This window comes from Cibotium barometz, chromosome 51 (assembly GCF_041138505.1).
Source record: "Cibotium barometz isolate CiBa-2024 chromosome 51, ASM4113850v1, whole genome shotgun sequence".
Taxonomy (NCBI): domain Eukaryota; kingdom Viridiplantae; phylum Streptophyta; class Polypodiopsida; order Cyatheales; family Cibotiaceae; genus Cibotium; species Cibotium barometz.
The window spans coordinates 2,534,810-2,551,200 of record NC_141096.1 but is presented as its reverse complement, the minus strand read 5'-3'; the positions used below and the strand labels follow the sequence as shown (position 1 = coordinate 2,551,200).

General features: G+C 46.5%; 1 protein-coding gene across 3 annotated transcripts in view; it reads left to right on the top strand.

Moving 5' to 3' along the window:
• MAA3 (P-loop containing nucleoside triphosphate hydrolases superfamily protein) overlaps positions 1-13,859 on the top strand; it is a 59,569-nt gene extending 45,710 nt beyond the window's left edge. Inside the window, exon 21 of one of the 3 annotated variants that reach the window (XR_015264228.1) lies at positions 12,340-12,480. Coding sequence is in view for 2 of the 3 variants with exons in the window: in XM_086787488.1 (XP_086643614.1) it covers positions 12,340-12,567 (228 nt within the window). In the remaining variant the exon portion in view is untranslated. Of the gene's footprint in view, positions 1-12,339; positions 12,711-13,640 lie in introns of those variants that run through there. The other 2 variants (XM_086787489.1, XM_086787488.1) reach the window with 2 other exon arrangements.
• The last annotated feature ends 2,532 nt before the right edge of the window (positions 13,860-16,391 follow it).

Below are 16,391 nucleotides of genomic sequence, written 5' to 3'. Positions count from 1 at the left end.
TTCAACTTTAGAGACCACCACCTGTACTTGTGCTTTAGCTCCGCTCCCCAGAGGAGTTCTTAGTGAGCGAGCTCGAGTTCGGTCTTTTGGAAGACGTTAATAAAATCTTTCTTTCTTTCTTTCTCTCTCTCTCTCTCTCTCTCTCTCTCTCTCTCTCTCTCTCTCTCTCTCTCTCTCTGTGCCGTGTTCTCTAGGCTCCTGCACTCCTTCTGTTCGCTGCGCTGCTGCATCTCTGTTCGCCACCCACTAGCCCCCTGCGCCTTCTGTTCGCTGCGCTGCTGTCCCTGCCGTCCGTCTCTGTTCGCCGCCCACTAGCCCCCTGTGCTCCTTTTGGTCACTGCGCTGCTGTCCCCGCCGTCCGTCTCTGTTCGCCGCCCACTAGCCCCCTGCGCCTTCTGTTCGCTGTGCTGCTGTCCCCCTTTCCCCACCCACCCTTGCTCAGGCCCCCTTTCCCCACCCACCCTTGCTCAGTCCCCCTTTCCCCACCCACTTGGCTTTCGGACACCACGCCTATACCAGAGAGAGATGACAGAGATCAGAGCTCAGTTTCACAGAGAGGGTGCGGAGCGACTGGCTCGCTTTAGAGCACACCCAGGCATGTTCTTCAGGGAGCTGTGGACACCCCCTTCACTGATGTATACCATTTTATACCCCCAGTATGGTACAGGATGGAGCTAGCTAGGTTGCATATCATGATTGTATACTCCATGCATATAGCTTTGCATTCTCTTAGTAGTAGAGCTCCATCCCCTGCACACCCAGATTCAGCTTTTTTTGTTCAGTACTTTTTCATTTTGTTGGGATGACAGAGGATACCCCATACAGGTACTCCGATTTGTCTCATAGGCCGAGTTCGGTCTTTTGGAAGACGTTAATAAAATCTTTCTTTCTTTCTTTCTTTCTTCTCTCTCTCTCTCTCTCTCTCCTCCCTGCCTGTGGGAAGGACTGCAAAGTGATCTGGAGGAATGGCCCCGAGTCTCCAAGAGAAACTCGAGGCCCTCGAGATGGCAATGAAGGCACTAATCAAGGAGAACGAGAAGACATCCGATTCCAACCTCAATGAGGTGGAGAACAAACTACACCGGCACATCATGGCTCTCGAAGCATGGGTCGTCTCACGAACCTCGAACAAGAGAACACGGCACTCAAGGAGGAGGTGAGTGCATTGAAAGTGGAAATGGTAGCCATCAAGAATACTGAGAAGGAAGAAGGGGAGATCAATGACAACACTCTCATGGCCATCAAAGAAGATATCTCCAAGGAAATCACAAAGGACATGGAGGGAAAACTCGAAGCCAAGCAGTCAGGATGGGTTGAGGCGGTGAAGAAGAACATCCGTAAAGAAGTGAGGGAGGAGACTCAAAGGGAAGAACACCAAATCATTCACACCACCATTGAGGAGGAGAAGATGAGGCATGCTCGCCGCCTCAACATTCGAGTCATAGGTATAGCCGAGACACCCGACTCCACTCCCGAGAAAGATGGACAGCTTCTATGCATGAAGCTCGGCTACAGGGAAGAGCACCCTCTCCCCTTCACCAAAGCATGGAGAGCCGGGAAAGACTCAACACGCAAGCGAGCCCTCATCCTACAGTTTGCAGGAGAGACGAAGAGGGTCACCTTCATGAGGAAGAGGGTCATACTATGAGGTTTAGAGGGAGCTCCTATTTTCTTGGATGATGATGTCACGAGGATGCAGCTTGAGCATAGGAGAGCTTGCATGCCACGAGTCTTATACGCGAGGAGAGAAGGCAAGAAGGCCTTCTATCGAGATGGTCGGATCATCATTGATGGCCGGCCCATGGATTAGCGGTTTGGGGCCTATGGGACAAAGACCAGGCCACTGACAGAGATACACATGGTAGTATGGAACTGTAATGGTTCACTATGGGTGCAGCCTGGACGACTGGAGCATGTTATGGTGGGGAGAGACATTATACTTCTGACAAAGACACATCAGAGCCTAGAGAGAGGGCTACCTCGAGTAGAGGGATTCAAGTGGGAGTCAACATACAGGAGGACCAATGCCAGGGTACCTCGAGAGGGTCGGGGGGAGTAGCAGTTCTATGCAGACGGGAGCTACAGGGGAGACTGAGAGTGGTAGCACAGGATCTAGAGGCCAGATACATGTGGATCAGCTTACAGCTTTCACAGGACATGCTTATATACATAGCTCTATGTTACTTTCCTCCATCAGGATCCTCCTATCATTACAAAGGACATGCCACAGGAGGAGGAGACAGGAGCCTCGCCATACACTTGTCTATCAGAGGAGATTATGCATTATTCTACACTAGGGGAAGTAATTCTTACGGGCGACTTCAATGCCCACACACAGCAGACAGTGTGAGGTGTATGACTATGATGACATGGAGATCCTCCACCCTGTGGATCCAAAGGAGATAGGGGCTAGTCGGGCATCAGAGGACACTGGACCAGACAGAGGACATTATGGGGACCACTTACTAGAGTTGGGAGCCAGGCATCGTCTCGTTATTTATAACGGGATGCTACAGTGGCCGGGATCAGGAGGGCTGACATGCTTCCCACATGGGGGTCATACACGGACCGGAGGCACGGTGGTAGACTACATTATGGGGTCTTTGGAGGCATCACAGCTTGTCACCTCATTCTCCATTCCACCTCGTCCTATTGGGGCAGATCATACATACTTAGCATTTTCACTAGCCGGATCACCAGTATCACCAGCCTCCCACATATCGACGCCACACACTACCATCTACTTCACACATGACATGGCAGACATATACACTGGCAAATCCCTCACAAAATAGACAGTGAAAGCTCCTGCGGATCTCATAGTATACTGGGCAGCGGCATATGTAATGCTCCTCCGTTGCAACCTCTGTGTGGCATAGTTGGCAGATCCTCTCCTCTCTGGGTGTCCGTACGAGCTTCCCGGCTTTGAAGATGCGCTCAGCTCTACCTGTCTCCACTCTGAGAGGCGGTGGGAAGAAACCCGTATCTGGCCAATCACAATCCGCATGGCATGGGACATGTGAACACTCAAGTAGCCCGGCTGCTGGATGAATCCATCCTCAGTGAGTGTGAGGAAGTGGTCTCTGTAAAAGTGCATCTTCGTGGGGAGATCCGGGGGTGCGATCCATGTGCAATGTGTGTAGAGGCTAAGAAGATCTGACTGGATAACCCGGTTGGTATCCTCGTGAGAGAGCCGGAAAAAAGGGGAGTCCAAACTGTACTGAAGGGGGGGTAGGCGGTCCATGTAGAGCCCGTATACTGAGAACCAAGTGGAAACCAGTGCATACCATACTCCAGAGTGCCCCTCAAGTGCTAGCTGTGTGGAGGACTCTAGGGCGAGCCTTGGGTACCTGTGGGGATCCATGTGACTGATGCGATGAAGGTACGTGACTGTCTGAAAGAGTGTCTCCACTACCATCGGGGCTGCAACAAACTCTGCCTGGATAATCTCGTGTGGGACTGATGGTTTGCTGCAGATCATACGGGAGAACATCATGACCTGGGGCCTCTCAACTCGCTGCCAATCCTCATCAGATAAATCTGGCCCCCAGAAAGCTGCTCCATACATCAAGGCTGGTGTGACGAGGGTGTCAAAAAGCCATCCCTTTGTCCTGGGCTCCTGGAAATGTGCCTGGAAGCACTGCCACTCAAGTAAGCTCAAGGCTGCATATCCCCGCGTCACTCCGGCATGTGCTGTGGGAAGCATGGTAAAGCGTGGGCCACTGAAAGTGACACCAAGGTAGACATAGGATGAGACAATCTCCACAGGATCCCCTCTATATGTGAAGCTCAATCTGGATGTGACGGGGCGGGAGGTATTGAAGACCATTACCTTGGTTTTACCAAGGTTAACAGAGAGGTCCCGCTGAGTGCAAAAGTCATGTAAGGCATCCAACTGTCTTTGAAGCCCTTCGGCTGAGTCTGAGAGGAGGACGATGTCATTTGCATAAAGTAGTATGGGGATCAATATGCCAGTGTGGGACCAGCCCCGCCTAATCCATCAATGAAGCTCGAGATCTCGTCAATGTAGAGGCCGAAAAGAGTGGGTGATAGAGGGCAGCCCTGTTTCACCCCAATGGTGCTGGAAATCTCTTGTGATGTACCTCCTGGGGCTCTCACTCGTCTGGTGACGGACTCATAGAGGGCGATGATGCTCCAAACCATGTCAGATGGGACTCCGATCTCCTGTAGATGGTGTAAGAGGCGGGCTCGGGGTACAGTATCAAAAGCTTTGCAAAAATCCACAAAGCAGCAGTAAATCCTTTGGTGTCGTGCTCTACCCTCCTCGATGATGGCACGGAGGGTGAAGATGTGGTCAAGGGTAGAGTAGCTCCTCCGAAAGCCAGCTTGTCCTGAGACTCTGCATCCCTGGCTCTCTGCAAATGAACTACAAAAGGCAAAATGACCTATATTACATCATGTCCATGGAATACATCATCATGTGTACTAAAAATAAAAGAAAGGAGCAAGAGCTGAAATGCCAAAGCAGATCCCAATACAAAGAGTGTCAAGCACTCACATCACCCTAAAATATCCCGCATAGGGCGCTGCATCATGGTACCCAATGTAGTAAAGCCGAGCCGGCGGGAGAAAGTCCTATGGTGGTGGGAAATGATGGCTCTGATCCTCCTGTGGTGATGCGAGTGTGGGTGGTGGCCACGGGGTCAGGGGCGTTGGGCTTTGCATAGCTCGATGGCTCTGTCTAGTGTCACTCCTCTCGGCTGGGCTCTTGCATCAACCTAGAGGTGGAGTAGTGGGTGGATTTGCTCTCAGAGCTCTAGTCCGGGAGAATTCAGTGAGAGCTCTTTGTGCTGGTCCTCGGGTGGGTGTAGCTGGTCTGGGCTGCAATAAGGACTCCCTGTGTCTGCGGAGTTCCAGAAGGAAGAGCCCCATGCATCTCTGGTGTTGGAAATCCATGATCCTGGAAAGTTGTCCAAATCCGTCTCGGAAGAGGGAGTGGAACATCCCCCTGATCTCATAGTACACCGGGCATCGGCCTATATAGTGGGCCTCTGTCTTAGCCTCTTTATGACAAGGCTGGGGTATCCTGGTCTTTGGTGCAGCTGCCCTCATCTGGCTGTCTCCACTCTCAACTGATGGAATGAGGTGCGGATCTGTCCAATTGTACATCGCATCCCAAATGATAGATGTGTGTTGATACCATGGGTATACTGACCTGTGAAAAAAGTAACTGAAAGAAAATGAGAAGCAACTATATCTTGTACACTGTTGGGGTAAAGGCGTTATGCCCACCCTTATAGTGTGTACAAGCCCATAAGTTATAGTACATAGTACACTTAGTACTTTTAATGTACTAAGTGCACTATGTGTACTAGTGCAATATACATGTGTGATAGGGGAGTCACACACTCATGCCTTATGAGTTGACTTATCCCCACAACTCTCTCTCTCTCTCTCTCCCTTGTTCTTCTCTGTGTATGTCTCCCACATGACCTAACCCTAATTCTCCCATCAACTGGTATCAGAGCATAGGTTGCTGCTTTGATCCTCTTCCTTCTCCCTAGAGCCGTCAATTCTTTGCTGCCCTGCACTGGAGGTGTCTGAAGCGAAGGCTACAGAGGTGAAACCTGCTGTTGGCTAACCTTGGGTGTTGCAAGCAGCAAGTCGACTTCAGGCGTGTAGAAGGCGCACGGCGAAGCAAAGCGAAAGCCAGCCCAAGTCGCGTGTAGCGTCAACAGTAGGCTAAGCAGCCAGGCGAACACGACGTGAGCGAGTAATATACGCAAGCGAAGGCTCTCGCTCGACGCCTGGCCAGTAGCGAAGGGAGCCCGTCGACGTGTATGCGGTGCTAGGCGAAGCTAGGCGAATACGTCAAGCGGGACGCCAAGTCGAAGCTAGGCTGTGGGCGAGCACAACCCGCCACCACTAGGCGAAGGCGGAGCGCAGGTCGTCGGCGTGCTCGGTTCTTTCACACCCTCGCTCTCTACAGGGAGCGGTTCTGTCCGTGTGTACGTGTGTGTACGCTTGTAGTTACAGGCCACCGCCGTCTTCTGCCCAAAGCATTGCACGGACTCCACGTCAGTAAATGTGAAGCAGAGATGCGCCCCAGCAGAGCAGCACCGGCTCAAACGCCTTGTAACGCAGAATCTCTGGCTCCACTAGCTTGATTGGAGCAGCCATCAAAGCTCTCCAAGGATCACCTCCAAGAATCACAGCTGCAGGAGCATCAGCAGCAGCATCATCTATACAGCAGTGCCTGAGGAGTCCCCCTTTCTGCACTCTTTTCCTGCAAACAGCCTGCAAATTGAAGAAAAATCAGAAATTACAAGGTATTTTTCTCAATTTTTTTTGGGATTTGCAATTGAGCAAGTACAATCAACAATTGAGCAGGTACAGGTGCCCAATTGCTCAATTTTTGAGCAAAATTGGCAAAATTGGGTGACATTGGTCACAATCAGGATCAATTTGCAGGAAATTGGTCACAATCAGGATCAATTTGCAGAAAATTGGATGTCGAAATTTGGGGCTTTTTGATGTAATTGTGCAATTAAGCACTCATACATGCTGTATGATGTGAAAAATCGCACATTTGGGCAAAATTGCAGTGCAAATCAAGGGGCTTTTGTGCCGATTTGGTTGATTTGCATGCAGGCAATCGCATTCGATGCTGTGGATAATGTGTTGATGCCTTACAAGCACTCAATGTGCCTGTAAATCAAGGGGCTTTCATGTATTTGATGTATATGTGGCCAAGGGAAAGCATCGTGAACACTCTGGATGCCTTCATGTGCGTCAATGTACCATGTATGATCAAAAATTGATCTTAAATCAAGGGGCTTTTCAAGTTTTTATGCTTGTTGAGCTTGGCAAAGCAGCAGGCAAGACATTTATGCCTTGAATCCTCAAAAATCAGCTTGCAGTCAAGGGGCTTTTGCCCAATTTCTGTTCCGGACTGTTGTATGCAGTGTACAGGACTGTAAAAGTCTGATTTTCACTCATTTGGACAGCCAGGAGAGCATTTATTGCTATTGTACCTGCTGGTACAGATTTGGCACAGCTTTGTGCATGTTTTGGCATGGCTGTACACTGTTTTGAGTGACCAAAAGGTTCAAATTCAGCTGCTGTACTTGCCGGTACAGGTTTGGTACATCATTGGTGAGCACTTGGTACTGCTGTACAGTACTTTGGAAGGGCAATAGAGCACATTTAAGGTGCTGTCCAAAATCTGCAGCAACCAGATTTTGGTGATTTCATCACATAAAGTGGGAGAAAAGTTGCATTCTTGCTTCCGCAGTGGGAGTCAAAACTTGGAAGAACATTTGTGAGCACTTTGTGTGCTTTGGGTGCAGTGTTTGCACATCTTGGGTGCAGTGTTTGCACATTTTGCAGGGAGTCAGGCATTGACAGGTTGCATTTTGCTATGGCAACCACAGGTGAGAGCTCTTCATTGCTTCACATCAAGAAGCTTGAAGGCTCGCATAATTATGATATTTGGCAAACCCAGTGCTACAATGTGTTGCTCCAGAAAAAGCAGCACAAGCCTATCAAAGAAAGGGGTGTGATGCCCGCTTCTCTTACTACTGAAGAGTGGGAAGATATGGATGAGCTGGCAAGATCTACTATCATGTTGTCTGTGTCAGACTCATTACTTTTCAGCATTCGTGAAGAGAAGACAGCTTGGGGAATGTGGCAGAGATTGCAGGACTTGTATGTCCAACAAAGTGCCTCAAGCAAAGTGTATTGGTTGAAGAAACTCATAGGTCTTCAAATGAAGGAAGGGGCGTCTATGACAGCCCATCTAAATGAGTTTAATGGTATTGTCAGCCAGGTCATTAATCAAAAGTTGGCAATGGACGATGAGTTCAAAGCCACTTTTCTGTTATGCACTTTGCCAGAGAGTTGGGATACATTCAGGACAGCCACTAGCAATTCGCATGCTATGCTGTCATATGCAGATGTTGAGGGTGCTCTTCTTCAAGAAGAGATGAACAGGAAAAACAACTCTGTTGGAAAGTCCAATGCAATGAATGCACGTGGGAGATCCCAGCAAAGGGGGAAAAGCCAAGAAAGGGGAAGGAGCTCCAAAAAGGATTTGGAATGCCATTATTGTGGCAAAAAGGGACACATTAAAAAGCAATGCTACAAATGGAAAAATGATCAAAAGGAAAAGGGAAAAGGCAAAGACAAAGAGAAAGATGAAGCCAAAGATGTAAAGCCAAAGGGCAAAAGTGGAGTCAAGATTGAAGAAATCAATGTGTCACATGCAGGTGGCAGTGAGGATGAGGTCCTATTTACGTCTTCACTTGATGCCCATTCACTTCTTACAGGTGGTCATGGTATGCACTCATGGATCATTGATTCAAGTGCCTCCTTTCATGTCACAGGTTGCAGAGACTTGTTTGTCAGGTATACTGCTGGCAATGAAGGAGTGGTGTATTTGGGTGATAACCATGCATGCAAAATTCTTGGCAGAGGTGATGTGAGGCTTGTATTTTCAGATGGCTCACAGCTTATGCTCCATGATGTCAGGCATGTGCCTGAAATCAAGAAGAATCTGCTTTCTACTGGATAGCTTGATGATGCTGATTATGTTACCACATTTGGTAGTGGAAAGTGGAAAATTAGTAAGGGCTCACTGGTTGTTGCCAGAGGCTCTAAGGTGGACACTCTTTACTTTATGCATGCAGGTGTTTGTCACCATGCTAATGTAAATGCAACCGAGCTGCCGGAAATTTCTATGTGGCATAGCCGGTTGGGACACATGAGTGTCAAGGGAATGGAGCAATTGTCTCGTTTGGGTTACTTGCCTTCTCTAAAGTTTTCAAGTTTTCAGTTTTGTGAGCATTGTATATATGGTAGGCAACTACAGTGCCCCCACAAGAAAGCTCTTGGACAGAAAGATGCTCAGTTAGAGCTTGTGCATACAGATGTATGTGAGATGCCTCAGCTTTCTTTGGGAGGGGCAAAATACTTTGTGTCTTTTATAGATGATGCCACACGCAAGGTGTGGGTTTATCCTCTTCGTTTGAAGAGTGATACATTCTCAGTGTTTCAGAAGTTTGTTGCTCTTGTTGAGAATCAAACTGGCAAAACACTGAAGGCTTTGCGTTCCGACAATGGTGGAGAGTACATGTCCAAACAGTTTCAGGACTTTTGTGATGCTAAAGGCATCAAAAGGGAGCTCTCTACTCCTTATGATCCTCCACAAAACGGGACAGCAGAGAGGATGAACAGGACCATTCAGGAGAAGGTCCGTTCTATGTTGTCACATGCTGCATTACCTCATGGTTTTTGGGCTGAAGCTGTTATGACAGCCGTTCACCTTATAAACAGGTCACCTAACACGAGGCTTGGTGGGAAAGTGCCAGAGGAAGTATGGACAGGGAAGCCTCCGTCATACAAGCACTTGAGAGTGTTTGGTTGCGTTGCGTACGTGCACATACGCAGGGAAATGCGCACCAAACTTGATCCTAAGTCTCACAAATGCATATTCCTAGGATATGGTGACAGAGGTGAAATGGGGTATAGACTTTGGGATCCCATAAATAGAAAGATTATACGCAACAATGATGTCATTTTTGATGAAACATGCATGTATAAGGAGCCTGCAAGGCAACAGGAGCCTGGCAGAGTCATCTTTGATGATGATGGACATCATGGACAACAACAAAGGGCTGTAAATCAGCCATTACAGCAGCAAAACTAGCCCTTAAATGGTGCTGAAAATGGTCCAAATGGACAGCCAGATATGGCAGAAGATATCCCTATGGATATACCACAGTTAGACGAGATACCGGGCATGATTTTTCAGCCTTATGGCATGGAACAGGAGCCACCAATGGGTGATATGCAGGCTGGACAGCAACCTGCAAATGATGGTCATTGGGTACGGAGGTCCACTAGACCCTCTAGAGCCCCTGACAGGTTTGTTCCAGGGGTTGACTACTTGATGCTCACTGACTGTGGGGAGCCCTCATGTTATAAAGAGGCTTTACAGAGGGCAGACAAAGCTCTATGGGAGCGTGCCATGAAGTCAGAGATGGATTCTCTGCATAAAAATGGAACTTGGAAGTTGGTGCATTTGCCTGCAGGCAAGAAGGTTTTGCCATGCAAGTGGGTTTACAGGCTCAAAGTTGCACCAGATGCAAAGCCAAGATACAAAGCCAGGTTAGTGGCTAAGGGCTTCAAGCAGGAATATGGTGTGGACTTTGATGAGATCTTCTCTCCAGTGGTCAAAATGACCACACTTAGAGCTGTGTCGGCTTGGGTTGCACATGATGATCTGGACTTGATTCAGATGGATGTGAAGACTGCTTTTCTTCACGGTGATCTCCATGAGGAGATATATATGCAGCAGCCAGAGGGTTATGCAGTAAGTGGAAAGGAGAAGCTTGTATGCAAGCTGAAAAAGAGTCTTTATGGGCTCAAACAGGCACCAAGAGAATGGTATCATAAATTTGATACATTCATGAAATCGCAGAAATTCAGGAGAAGTGACATAGATCACTGCTTGTACACCAAGAAGGCTTTGGATGGCAGTCTATTGATCCTCATCTTGTATGTTGATGATATGTTGATTGCCGGGAAATCTCGTAAAGAGATGGATGCCTTGAAGCAGAGGCTGCATCAAACCTTTGATATGAAGGATTTGGGTGATGCTAATCACATCTTGGGTATGCGGATACTTCGGGATAGAAATCAGCATGTGTTGTATTTGTCTCAGAAGGAATACATTGGCAAAGTCTTGCAGAGGTTCAATATGGACGGGGGGAAGAAGACTAGTACTCCTTTGCCTCCATATGTGAAACTTAGTGCTATGGACAGCCCACAGTCAGATAGAGACAGGGCTGATATGGCCAAGATTCCGTATGCTTCAGCTTGTGGCAGTCTCATGTATGCCATGGTTGCTACTAGGCCGGACATTGCATTTGCAGTGGGAGTGGTTTCTAGATACATGGCCAACCCTGGCAAGAAGCATTGGGAAGCAGTGAAAGGTGTCATGAGATACCTGAAAGGCACACAGGATATGTGCATTTGCTTTGGCAAACAGGATGCATTAGTGCATGGTTACACGGATTCAGATTATGCCGGTCATCCAGATAACCGGAAGTCTACTACTGGTTATGTATTTACATTCACAGGAGGTGCTGTGTCATGGATATCCAGGATGCAGAAGTGCACAGCCTTATCTACTACAGAGGCCGAGTATATTGCAGCCACAGAGGCTTGCAAGGAGGCATTATGGCTATCTCGGTTAGTGGTTGATTTGGGCTATACAGGGGATATTCCATTGTTGCATTGTGACAGTCAGAGTGCCATCCAGTTGGCAAAGAACCCTGTTTTTCATGCAAAGACGAAGCATGTGGATGTGAAGTATCACTTCATCAGAGAGGTGATAGAGAACAAGCAAATTCAGCTTGTTAAGATTCATACGGATGACAACCCGGCTGATCTGTTGACAAAGAGTTTGCCTCCGGAGCAGTTTGCTCATTGCAGACACCTGATGGGCATTGGATGAGGCCATTTTCAGCCTTGATATGGCCTTATATATTATCATGTACATGCTGATTTTTTCTTTTCCTTTACTTAAGGGCACTTTGCCTTTAAGTGGGAGGTTGTTGGGGTAAAGGCGTTATGCCCACCCTTATAGTGTGTACAAGCCCATAAGTTATAGTACATAGTACACTTAGTACTTTTAATGTACTAAGTGCACTATGTGTACTAGTGCAATATACATGTGTGATAGGGGAGTCACACACTCATGCCTTATGAGTTGACTTATCCCCACAACTCTCTCTCTCTCTCTCTCCCTTGTTCTTCTCTGTGTATGTCTCCCACATGACCTAACCCTAATTCTCCCATCAGTACACATACATGTGACATCATCAAACCATGTGTCTGAGGTAAACTAGCCATGATCAACTAATGGTAATGGCCGTCTCAACCAATACCAATGTGATGGCCAAGAGAGGCCTCTGTGATGGAAGCATGCCATGGCATCGAATAGCCTCTTGGATCTGTATCTGTCGGGTGGAGGATCGTGATGCTCTAGGTCGGGGGTGTCTGGCCCACATAATAGATTGAGCTTTATCATTGAGGACCCCTCTGGGGCATGGGACCGGAACACTGGTCTGGGCCTATGAGCAAAAGTGTTACAATGTGTCCATGAAGTGACAGAATCATAGACCTGGATCACTAGTCCGGGTCTATGAGCAAAAGTTTTACAATGCATCCATGAAGTGAATCACGGAAAAAACATAATAAAGAAACCTAACCAGGGCTGAAAGGAAAAAACACCCCTGTAAGTGTGAGTGGTAAACGTGTGAGAGATTTATGTTGTTTCATGGAATTCTAACATACGTTGTTTTGCTTGCACAGGTATCCAAGCCATATCACAATCTATTTATGGATGAAAGTTTTGCATCCATGAAAAAGGTTGACATAGAGGAAGAGGAAGAGCAAAAGCAGAATGTGTTGGACGGAAAGGCTACTACAACCCAACAAGTCCTTGACTTTGTAATGGATGAATCTGCCGAGTCTGGAGAAGAAGAGTTGGTGGAGGCCGCAGAGAACTTTGGTGAAGTCGATGAAGATGTGGAAGAGTAGGTTTACATGCATCAGGATTTCTCATAGCCTACATAGCAACCCAATTTTGTCATTGTGGGTTTGCAAATAATTGTGTTTTATTGTCAGTTCTTGGAAGATTTAATGCTTCATGCATACTATATTTCGGAGGAAGGCTCTATTGTGTGACTAGTAATGGAAAGGAAGGAACCTCATATACGATTATATTTATGAGATATATGGCTATTAGCTAAATAATGAGCTGACATTTGGAAGCTATCTGCTTCTAGTGTTGTGAGCTGATAATCACACAATCAGAAGAAAGTCAGAAGAGAGTAGGAGAGTAGTCCACACAAGAGCCTGGAACCTGCAGGCAAATTTGTCTAATTATGTTGAGCTCTTAGTTGGTTATTGATTTAATGCCTAACTGTACAAAAACGTGAATCATACTTGTACGAGTGTCATGATAATTTTAAGTAATCAGACTTCCATTGCTGCATGGGGAATTTTACTGTTCTTTTTGTAAAAGCTGGCCTCTTATAGAAACGCAGCTCAGTTTACGTAGTAATGTAAATGGGATCATGTGGTGATGCCCTATCCTGAGAAAGTTTGACCTGCTTTCAAGCTGTACTTGGTGTCATAAATGTGAGAACATCTGGTCTAGTGGAAGAGGGCTCATTTTTCTTGCATGTTTTTTAGAACTTATAGACTAGCGTATGAGGGCATCACACGTTAAATGTCTAAGCTTTGTAATTAGATCAAGCAATTTAGTATAAAAACTAGATTTTTTGTTTTTGTTTTTGTTTGTCGAGCCAGGGTCAGAAGCGAGCAAGCTCGTTTTGAGACTCGAACAGAAACACTTTTGTCATTAGCTTCATCGTCTCCAGTCTCGTGTGTACACAGTATTATGCCACAAAGATTATGTATCTGAGTGGTGTGTATGCCATATATTAGTCCTCTATAGTGTCAAAGTCATAAATACGCTGTATGTTTTGTCCTTGTGATTCATTTGAGTTGACTATCTTTGTTAAAAATAAAGTGTTTATAAAAAAAACAAGTTGCAAGTACCCATTTGCACGAGGGTGTTTTGTCACTATGTAGTGTTTTTATGGCAGGCAGCCTTGAGGGGAAAAAAGAGGGGAAGCTCTCTCGAGCTATCCACATGGCGAAAAGGGGCCCACCTTCTCGCCCATTGACTGGAGTTAGCTTGCCTCATGCCACCGCACTTTGGAGAGCTAGACGGTCAATCTCCTGGACCTCAAGCATCCCAAGCTCACCAGTCCCAGATTGATAAGATCCTCGCCCGCCACCGAGCATATGTAGAAGCTGCTACTTCGTCCTAGCTTCTCCTCAGCCTTGTAGATCTAGGTCTCTGCTCAGCCCCTCGCCGATGTTGGACATCTGTTATGGACCTCTACCGCACATCGATGGATAGCTCCCTCTCCACACTCACACCCCCATATCCTCTACATGATCCATACATATCTACATTTACCAAGGGATTGGTGTTAGTTTTTTTTTGTTATGTTGTCCAAGACTCCATGGACACATTGTACACCTTTTGTCTCATGGCCCTATTGGGTCTTTTGCAAGACGTAAATATATCTTCTTCTTCTTCTCCTCTCTCTCTCTCTCTCTCTCTCTCTCTCTCTCTCTCTAGTAGACTGACAGTTGTACATTGATTTGTCTCATAGGTCGAGTTCAACCTCTAGTAGACGTTAATACAGCTTGCTTTCTTTCTTTCTCTTTCTCTTTCTCTTTCGGAGGGCTATTTTAGTTGTACTTGTTTTGTTTTCCTTTTCCATGATCCATTGGGTCTTTAGAAGACGCCTTCTTTCTTTCTTTCTTTCTGTCTTTCTGCACACGCATAGCATGTATATTTTCCATCCTCCGTGGTTGCTGCTTCTGTGCTAACCCTAATACTAATAAATGGTATCAGAGCCAGGTTTGTGTACTTGCAAGCTTCTCCTGCACAACCCCCATTCGCCTTGTGCAACCATGTTTATAGCTCCGCACACCCACCATCAATTGGCTTGGAGTTATGCCAGTGCTGCCCGCCAAAGGTTCCAGCAGTAGCACAAGGCTTCACCACGTGCAGTCCGATATTATGTTGCCTATAGCCTTAGCTATGGCCGCCGCTTGACAGCAGAGTCCACTGCCTGGTGTAGCTACTTCAAAATGCCTAGCGTCGGTACCTGTTGTCCATCACCTTCACCGACACCTCCTGTTCATTGCATCATATCTGCTGCCCAGAACATATTGCTGTCTACATCAGCTACGCAAGAGGTCTCTACACCATCAGCCTGTGACCTGTAGTAGCTCCCCGATTGCAAATGATTTATGTTATCCCCTGTAGGTACCTGCTGCCCATCACCTTTAACGACACCACCTATTCACTGCATCATATCTGTTGCCCAGAACATATTGCTGAGACCATCAGCTACGCCTGTGACCGCTCCCCGCCCGCAAACGATTTATGTTCTCCTCCCCTGTAGGTAGCTCCCTGCCTGCAAACGGTTCAGTAGTTGTCTGATTAAAGCTCCAATATCTTCAGAAATTTAGGGCTTTCCTAAAATTTCAATAGCCCCTACAACGATAGAATTTTGAGGGTTTTCAAAATTAGGGTAAAAATTACCTAATTGAAGAGTTTACAAATTAAGAAATTTGGGCCTTTCCAAATTGAAGCCTCTTTCGACACATTGAAGACATTCCGGGTCCTACTTTACCAGCTTCAGAAGTTAGTAAACTTCCATTCCTTAAGTCTGTGTGAGTGTCATAGGTCGTCCCTCGAACATATCTGCTTCGAAGGGGGGTTTGTTTGGGTATCTCGAGGCTTTCCGTTTGTGTCCATCTCATGTGTACAACATGTGTACCAGCCCTTTTTCATATGTATGTGTGTATGAGCCCTTATTCATATGTGTAACAATATATATGTGTATGAGCCCTTATTCATATGTATGTGTGTGTGAACACTCCCTTATATGTGGATAAGATAAGTGTACCGCACATCATTAGTGTGTATGTTTATTGACATGTGTCTTGTGTATGTGTCAAAAGATAAGGCTACTCTCTCAAGCCTTCAAAAAAGCATTGTGCTTGGTGAACTACAATCACTTCAATCAAATCAATAGAATCATCATTGAGTCATACAAATTCTGTGTGTATATGAGCATTCTCTCTCTCTCTCTCTCTCTCTCTCTCTCTCTTCACATGGATATTTTCCATCCTCCATAGTTGCTACTTTTGTCCTAACCCTAACACCAATATTCTAGTCTTTATTAAGAATACCATGGCTTGTTCTTGTAGGGTTAGCTCCATATGGTAATGCATTGTCTTCTAAAGGAGAGAGAGAAAATTTAAGATTGTTGCTAGGGCTTGACATGTTTGGGAAATCGTTGACTTTCCTTGCTCTCATAATATTGTTGTCTTTGAACACAACTGTTTGCTCAAACAACATAGGGACGGAATATTGAGAGGACGTGTTGAGTGACAAGGGCAACCCATATAGGACCAGCCCATACAAGCTGTGCTGAGAGATCCATGCCCGATTTCTTAAGAGCACGAGCATCCACATCAGCCACTCATACAGAGGGGCCATATTCACATCTCAGAGGAGTCATAAGTGGGCACGCGTACTCCACTAGGTGCCAGCAGGCGCCTCGGTGCCCAGAGCACCGAGGATCACCACACTAAAAAGTCTATGAGATTCTCTGACGACATGACATGTCCTTGCTATAGCCACATTGCCCCCATGAGGACGCTTATAGAGTCATGTTTCAATTTATAAGTTTTTATGTTCTTTTTTTCTTTAGTTTTTCCATGGCACTTTATAATCTTAGTATCATTGTACTATTCATGATCTCATA